Here is a 9,212-nt window from a genome sequence, read left to right on the forward strand (position 1 = left end):
TCTGGAATGCCTACATGTAATTTTCATAGAATTTGTTTGTGTGCATGTTCAGTGTTTTCAGTTACATGACACAATATAGTTGTGAATTAACGTTCCCCAACAGCGAACATATTTATGTATGTATTTTAAATATCAATTTTTACATTTCACTTGAAGAGCCTGATCAGAATCAAAAACGGTCCCTGTGTGGAAATTGTTCATGTTCAAACTCTAGCATTTTTTAAACAGTCCTCATTGCACAACTGCTGTTGACATTTTACTTTGACGTTTTACCTACTTACCTACTTTTCCCTTCAATCCTATATGTGCAGGAACTCGACAAACGCCTGAATAAAGACCCTTTAGTAGATATGATGAGCTGAAGCCATGGTGGGAGGGACAGTCAGTGACACAGCCTGTTGACATCCAACCAGGAAAGGTTTTGTTGAACAAAACTGCTTTCAACTATTTCATGTGGCCATTAATTATTACGGACTTTGAAAGGTTTACAGATGTTCGGAGCAGAGAGAGGCCTCCTCTTGAGCTTTCAGGAGGTGCTGCGATGAGTCACACAGTGCATCTGCTTCATCCGTCTGCTCTCGATTTGAATTCGGTCAAACCAAAGATGAGGCCAGAAGACAAAGACACATGAAGCTCTTGCTTTGAGTGTTCTGATCCAATTACTTCTGTCCTCAACCTAAATGGCCCACGTGTAATCTTTTACCTGAAAGCTGGATTTGTCCTTTGTCATTCATCACGCCCACCAACACCCATTAACCCCTATTACAGCAGGCCCAGTAAATGCTTTGCACATTGTTGTGGGATTCATCGGCGTGTCCCTTCATGTGCCTGAGCCACTGCTGCTGATCACCCTCAAACCCCTTAATAATTAGGGTGGGCCTGGGAGTTTATGGAGTTCAAAGATGAAGAGGGGATTAGAGGCTTTCCCCCTTTTTTTCCTCTTGAATTTAGGAGAGGGTTGGAGTTTTTCCATTTGTAGCAAACGAAATACACTGATAGTTGGTTTCTGGCTCTGAAGAAAAGGCGATTGATGTTGGAGGCCGAAAAAGAGAAGAGGTGCTAATAAGAGACAACACTTTGAGCAGTCCACACCCACCCATTACCGAGACAGAGAGGTGCACTCTTTTCAATGCCCCCCTCACCCCCCGCCCTCAACACACAGACACACACACACACACTGCCCCTCCCCTGACAGAACGTCTTATAGAGAAACTTTCCCAAGAAGAGCCCACCACTTCACCACAGGAGGATGTTCTAGGTCCAGCAGAAGGCTCGTGAACGCACCACATCTCCATGGAACTTCTGCCCAACATGGTGACAAACGCCTTGATGACGCTTCTTCTCCCATGGGTGTGGAGTTCCTGCGCCTCGGCCACGCATGTCGCTTTCTCCAACTTCTCCGACAACGAGGTGCGCTCCAGCTTCATCCAGAGGCGCCTGCGCAGCCAGGAGCGCAGGGAGATGCAGCGGGAGATCCTCTCCATCCTCGGGCTGCCGCGCCGCCCGCGGCCGCACGTCCACCCCAAACACGACGCTGCTGCCCCGATGTTCATGTTGGATCTGTACAACACCATCTATGCGCACCCGGAGCCCACGGGCTACTCCAGCTACAAGCACCTCCTGCCCACACAGGAGTCCCCGGTGGTCACCCCACAGGACGGCCGCTTCCTGGATGACGCAGATATGGTGATGAGCTTCGCCAACCTCGGTAGGTTCTGACTTTTTCACCAAACACTTGGTGTCAATCAAAGGTTAGATTGCGATGTCGTGATCCCATCACAGATTGACGCAAAGATCACTTTCTAATGGTCACATCTGTTCATCAATTTATTGTCAGTGTGCGTGCGTGTCAGTAGATTTTTAATGATCCATTGTGAAAATCCCCCCAGGAAATTCAAGTTCCAACAGCAGCAGCTGCACAATAGTATAAAATAACACAAAGTACTGTACAGTATTATTAGAAGATAAATGGTGTGTATGTGTGTGTGTGTGTGTGTGTGTGGCTTTAGGGACACTTTCTTCAGATGAAACTGGGGACTGTCAGGTGTGATGGAAGATTTTGTTAAAGGTGTCTCTCCCAAGCAGGTGTGTGTGTGTGTGTGTTCATTGTTCATTGCAGAGGTCAGAGGTCGGGGACCAATCAGACATCATTGAATTTATAAATGGTAAATCCTGCCTCTAGTTCCTGTGGAGATCCATCCGCAGCATCAGTGTCATTGTGGTGAAACCATAGACGACATGGTGCCTGTGGCTTTTACCCACTATTATTGCAAAAGCAGTTTGTCTTTCCCCCGGATGCCTGGAGGAGGGTTAGAGTTCAGTCATGAGGAGATGAAGTTTATCCACCTCAGATATGTCTTCAAAACCCGGCCAGCTGGTTTGTATGCCACTGAGATTGAGCTTTTTGAAAAAAAAAAAACAAAAAAAAAACAGCTCATAGTTAATCCAAAACATTTCTCAGAATTTGCATAACATCAAATTTTATGCTCTCAGCTGTGAAGTATTAAATGTCTTTCACTAATGAGATCTGGAAACTTGGTCCCTCCAAATTCATAGCAGATTCATGTGGTTCCAGCTCTTGATTTTTAAAAGAAGAAGAAAACAAAATAGGATTGTGGTATTTCTCCTGCAGAGTCCTCAGCTTCCCGTTTATCGAGGCACTGCTGCAGAGACTCTGTGCAGCCTGGTTCGTCCTGCAGGTGGATGACGCTCATACTATTTCAGATTTATGTGCTCCAGTTCGGAAGAGCTCCCCGAACCCTCTTTTAGTCACTAATCATCAGTGAAAGAGCTTGTAAACCCCCCTCCTCCATACACACACACACGCACGTTATACAAATGTGCATACAAGGCTGCAGATGCGAAGCTGATCACTGTCATTCAACTGTATGTTTTCCCCAAATAATCCAGCAGGGAAATAGGTTTTATTTAAAAAAAAAAAAAGTTCTCATCTAGTGTCTGGATGGAGACTGTGTCGCTGGAAACAGCAGCAGCATTGTGTTTTTGAGAAGAAATCGTTTGGTCCCACTAAGCTGATGTGAAAGACGCATGAGGATCACGCTGAGAATTTCTTTAGAGCCCCCGAAAATCTCATTAACCTTTTCATTATTTACTCTCCATGTGTAAAATAATCCATCTGAACCAGAAGCTCCAGTAGTATTTGTAACCCACTTAGACTTAAGTGTGTGTATGTTCAGTCTCTACAAACAATCAGATGAGGTGTTATATTCCACAGATGTATTTGTTTAGCTAAGGCCCTTTTGCTAATTCTGTTAATCTGCCAGCAAGCAGCTTAGGGTTTCTACAAAACTGTCAAACCTGTCATCATATGCCGACATAAACGGATGTGAATGGGCATAAAATGTTCACTGGAGTTATCGTGTTACGTCCAACTTTAATCAGGCTGAATTCCCCAGTTGGACGTCTAAATACCACCCACTTTGATATGCACCAAAGAAAAAAGTTAAGATTGCAACAGGTTAATAGTGGCTATGTGGCCACAGTGTCAGGAGCAATCCGAAGTGTTGAAATGCCTCCCAGTGGGGAGTTTGCATATCTGAGGTCTGATCTGCCCAGCTAATGGTCCCTAACGTAAACACGCCGAGTCCTTACAAGCAATTACTGCTTTCATAAAAATACCCCCTGTTCGCCTCCAGCATCTAATTGCGGTCAAACGAATGACTAGCAGGGTTCAGAATGCAGCGGGTGGGTTTTTGTGTCATTAGAAGTGTTTTTGGAAGCAAAGCGGGTGGCAGTCAACACTGTGAAACCTGCCAAACCCGCCGCAAAATTGTTCCTGCGAAATGAACTTTTTGAACGTTTTTGCAACAATAATCCTCCAGACAGATTTGACAGCAGTGTTCAGTTGCCTCATTGGTTCTCAGTACTTTGTTAGTACTACTTCTAACATTAAAATGAGTTTTTATTTGAAATCCAAATCCAAATCACATAATTAAAATGTGTTTTTATTTTTACTGTATTATAATCATACCTGTGCCTCCTAGACCTACATGTATTGCTTATGTGTGTGTGTGTGTGTGTCTGGTGGGGTGGCGCTCTAATGATATCATGGTGTACGCCAGCGCACAGGATGTGTTCAAAGAGGCCAGTCGTTTCTGTGCATCCTTTACCAAAGACCAGCACTCACATCTTCATCTTCCTCTTCATAAAAAAAATAAAAACATGCTAAGGGAGCTCTGGAGGAGCTTCCTTTGGCTCAAGACAAACCCTCGGTGACCAGAATGACGTCAGCGGACAGACGTACACGGCAGAGTGATCAACGAGGTGGATGGCGTGGATGCATTTGGATATTTGCGTGTGTTTGAAACAGCTCCCTGGCTGCTGTGGTTTTCCGGGCAGTGCTGCCACGCTTCTTTTCTTGTGGTCAGCACACATGTGCAGTTTAAACATGGAGCTAAACTGAGCACACAAGTGTTTTTTTTTTTTTTTTTGGGGTCTTGGTGCCATATTAGTTGGCACATATGGCAGATGTTTTACGTAAGCGACGTGCACCAACATGATGGCTCAGCCACACATCAGAGACGGACACACATCAGAGAATTGTTTGATTCAGCTGCAGTCTTGCAGTGCGCACTGGTTTACCATCTCACAGCTGTTTTGCTCCCTTCAAAGGTCAGAGGTCTAATTTTACCGCCTGTGTGTCAGCTGGGCTGAAAACAATAAGCCATTAATCAGTTTCATCAACTGAGCTGTGTCTCCGAAGTAGCTTCAATCAAATTTATTCAAACAAATCTTTGCCCATTTCTTTTTCCAAAAGTTGACCAAAATCAGGATCTGATGTACCAGCAGCACCATCGGGAGTTCAGGTTTGACCTATCCCGTATCCCAGACGGAGAGGCAGTCACAGCGGCAGAGTTCAGGATCTACAAGGATTTCATCCAGGAACGCTACGAGAACGAGACATTCAGGGTCAGCATCTACCAGGTCCTGCAGGTCCATTCCAACAGGTTTGTGTGTCTTTGTTTTTCAGAGAAACAACTCTAATCCAACATCAAACTTGTGAGCAGCTAGAGTCCAGAGTCCTTGATGTTGACATCGGCAACAACCGTTTGATACTCAGCTCCAGCAAAACTCCATTTAATTAAGTTTTACATATGATTGAAAAAAATAGTGCGGGTTGAAACATTTGATGCGTCAGTGTGTTCTCTGGTGAATTCAAGGTGGTTACTGCACTGACCCAGAGGATATTTCTGCTGACGTTTGCGTCAGGGACGGAGGTGTTTACATAGACATTCGCGTCACCTACAGAAACCGTGAGGGACGTGTCCCAGGAGACCTGGGACAGCACAGCCTCACTAGTTCTTCACTAGTTCTTCCTTCAGACCCGCTTTTGGTTTCAACTCTTTCCTGCTTCATGAAAACACTTTACTCCACTTACTCCTTACTTGTGCTGGAGCAGATCCCAGCTGTCAACGGGCGAACGTCAGGGTACACCCTGGGCCCTTCACACCCCTCCACGACCAATTCACACACACATTCACAACCCCAGCATGCTTTTGGAGGTGGGAGGAAGCCGGAGTACCCGAAGAGAGCCCACACAGGCACGGGGAGAGGATGCAATCAAACCTGACACCTTCTCTTTACTACCGTGTCGCCCTAAAGTAAAATAGTATTTATGTGTTTAAGGATGAATCTGTGTATAAAAATTAACAGTGAAATCAAATTTTTTTTGAGGACCCAGTATCTCCTGTGGGCCTAGAAGCTTCACATTCAGGCCGTATAAGTCCTCCAGTGGTGACGACTGGGCTGACGATGTTGTTGAAGGCGACGCCATTGTCATTCACAGATGCATAAAGGAACCCGGCACAGACGAGCAGGCGTCGGGACAAGACGTCTGCCTGACCTGTAAACAAAGCTATTGTCTGCGACGGCAGCCTTTGAATGACTCCCGTCGGTGTAGGATTTTCCTTCTGGTCCCCTTCAAGCAGTTTGCTTGGAGATCACTTGACATTTTTTATGCTGTAGCATTTCTTTTTGATGAAGCAAATTGTCACCTATTGTCTCCTTGACTATGTTACAGAACTAATATTCCTTTTCCTTATATGTGATACTGCGTGCGTGACAGTGCTCCAGTGCTAATATACATAAGATACAGTGTGTGTTTGTGCTACATATTTGTCCAGAGTTTGCTAACAGGTCTGTACTGCAGTTGTATTTATTTCATTCTTTATTTTCTGCGTCTGACTAGGGTTCGATGTCTGACTTGGCTCAGTGGTTGCATTCCGCTGTGTAGTCATAAAATTTCATGGCTGCCTTTTTGTCTTATTTTCTGTCACATTGTTGGGTGAATATAAAAACACTGAGGTCAGAAAGGGCTGCGAGGTAAAGTCACACAAATATGAGAACCCAAATAATGAAATGCATTGTAGATATTGTAGGATCAGACATGTGTTGCGTATGTATTAATATTTTTGCAGATAATTTACAGATGGCAAACCTAAAAACAAGATTATATGAGCCCGTTCACATTTCATCATTGCATTTTCTTATTTCATTCGATTGTGTTGTGCAACGATCGTGTTTTGTAGACACATGTCGGCTGGAGTGTCACGTCTCTAACCTGAAATGAACTTCCTGCAGTGAGGTGGAGCTGCTGCTGCTGGACCAGCGTGAGGTGTGGGCTGCAGAGGAGGGCTGGCTCCTCTTCGACCTCACCGCCACCAGTAACCTTTGGGTGGTTGACCCTGAGCAGAACCTCGGCCTGCATCTGATCCTGGAGGACAGTCAGGGTCAGTCATTGCCCTGCATCAACATCACATTATTAATCTATTCTAATCTAATCTATTATTCACTGATAGCACACATGTGTTCTTAGATATAATATGTGTGAAATCGCTGTAATTTTTTCTCCTTTAACAGACACTTTCTGTTCTCTGAGACATGTACCGGTACATGATGCCTTCCATAATCCTGTTATTGTTGTATTCTTTCGTATTTCCTTTTTTTATTTTTTTATATGTAAACCTTTTGCTATTACATTGTCTTTGATGCTGGAATGCCAGAATTTTCTCTAGGGGATATTCATCTATCCACCTATCAGCTAATGCAGTTTTTTCACTACACAGTTCCAGCTCTACTTGCTTTGGTTCTATTCAGGTGCTTTTTCCATTACAATTCAGTACCTCCTCGATGTGGGTGCTGACGTCCCAGCACTGCGACAGCGTTTTTTACCGTGACACAAACACATAAACAATGCAGGACATGGCGGAGATGGATTACAGTTGCCACTGTTTTGGCTTTTTTTGTAACAGACCGAGCGAGAGAAAAGAGACGGAGCAGGACACGTTCGCAGACACGGCTCTCCCCGCCGTGCTGTGGTCTCTCCATCCGTCTCCGTCCAACTCTTATAACAAAACCTTCCAGCCAAACAACCGCACAAAAATCACAAAAACGCTCATGCGTTTGATAAAGAAGAGAATCGCTATCGTCGGTCAAACTGCCGCCGCCGGCCCTCTGTCTGTAGTGACCAATCAGAGGCCGGCACTCTGTGACGTCACATTTAGTACCAGCTCGACTCGCTTGGAACCTCTAAATAAGTGGTACAAAAAAAGTACCAGGTATGATCACCAGCGGAGATGGAAAAAAATCCGGGTAAGCCGTGACGAGTTGAGCCGAGCTGGAACCGTGTTGTGGACAAGACCCATATGTCTTGGTTGCACGTCTGGCAGAAGGATCAAATGTGACAGAATACATCAAAGTGGACTCGTGCCGATGCCTCATTGTTTGTTGTCTCCCTCTGCAGGTCAGAGGCGGAACCCTCGGCTGGCGGGGTCTGCTGACGGACGGAGGAACACAGCAAAAACAACCCTTCATGGTCGCCTTTTTCAAAGCCAGACGAGGTGCGCAACACTCGCTCTGCCAATGGCCACAAGGGGCGGCAGTCCAACCGCTCCAAACCTCAGAGGACTCCTTATGATGCCATGAAGGCCGTGGAGGCTGCAACAGGTGTCTGACCCCCTTTGGATTTCATCGATCCGGCCCCGGCCAACTGATGCTCATACTCATTACACCTAGTATTTATACTTAGTATTTGTGTGTTTGTATGTCCGCTCCAGGTAATCTGGGCTTCTCTAAACAAGGCTGTAAGAAGCACGAGCTGTATGTCAGTTTCCGAGATTTGGGTTGGCAGGTATAATACAGAACATTGATTTCTATTTCATGTCTAATTTCAAATGTGATTATAAACTGGTGATATGTGTTTTATTTTCAGGACTGGATCATTGCACCCGAGGGCTATGCAGCGTACTACTGCGAGGGCGAGTGTGCCTTTCCTCTCAACTCCTACATGAACGCCACAAATCACGCTATTGTGCAAACTCTGGTACGCGGCCATCAGTTCACAATGCTGCTTTTTCCGCACGTCACTTTCTGTTACAACTGTGCCCACTGATTCTTGATGTTTTCTCACCGCAGGTGCACTTTATCAACCCAGGAACAGTACCTAAGCCCTGCTGCGCTCCCACACAACTTCACGGCATCTCAGTCCTCTACTTCGATGACAGCTCCAACGTCATCCTCAAGAAGTACCGTAACATGGTGGTCAGATCCTGTGGGTGTCACTGAGCACCTCTCTCATGTGTGAGCTCCAGAGGACTGACTCGAAACTCCTGCCTCAGAAGGGTTCTCGTTGATGCCTCATTCACCTGCACACGTACGTACGTCTGCCAAGCTCGAGGACATGGTGTGAGGAATACCAAAAACCTCACAGTTACCGGACGGAAACCTGCCAACGCCTGAGCTGGGGTCACCTGTATGAACCAGCCATTAGAATAAATGGTTACACAACCAGAGATTTTATCTTTCTTTTTGATTTAGTGTGACATATACATGTGCACTAAAAGGAAGCAGAGCAGAGTGAAGTCACTTGGGCGTTATATCAGTATTTCAATGCAGTTGTGGCTGTCAGTCTGTCAGTTGGAGCCCGGCTGTTGTCTGGATTCCAGCAGCTGGATGAACTTCTGTTCCGATGAAGATAAAAGAGCTCAAAGCAAAGTTTAGTGGTGTACAAAAGGCCAGGTCGTAATCTTTATGTGACAGACATCAAGTTTTGCACTATTACTTCCATTGCAGCTGTTTTCTGATGTCAGAGCAGGGTTCCAGCTGGGGAAGAGAGTCTGTTTAGAACTTTAGAGCTTTCGATAACTCAAAAGATTAATTTGAAATGATCAAAATGAAAAGCAGGTTTGATTTGT

The 9,212-nt window shown here is 45.3% G+C and overlaps 1 protein-coding gene across 1 annotated transcript; it reads left to right on the forward strand.

The window, feature by feature from the left end:
- The first annotated feature begins 1,311 nt into the window (after positions 1-1,311).
- LOC144741888 (bone morphogenetic protein 7-like) lies at positions 1,312-8,583 on the forward strand. The gene is given in 9 exon segments (XM_078624384.1): positions 1,312-1,708; positions 4,778-4,967; positions 6,601-6,749; positions 7,763-7,788; positions 7,790-7,852; positions 7,854-7,965; positions 8,076-8,149; positions 8,231-8,341; positions 8,434-8,583. Coding segments are annotated over 9 exon segments (1,272 nt in total).
- The last annotated feature ends 629 nt before the right edge of the window (positions 8,584-9,212 follow it).

This window comes from Lampetra planeri, unplaced genomic scaffold (genome assembly GCF_965212315.1).
Source record: "Lampetra planeri unplaced genomic scaffold, kcLamPlan1.2.h2 scaffold_763, whole genome shotgun sequence".
NCBI lineage: Eukaryota > Metazoa > Chordata > Hyperoartia > Petromyzontiformes > Petromyzontidae > Lampetra > Lampetra planeri.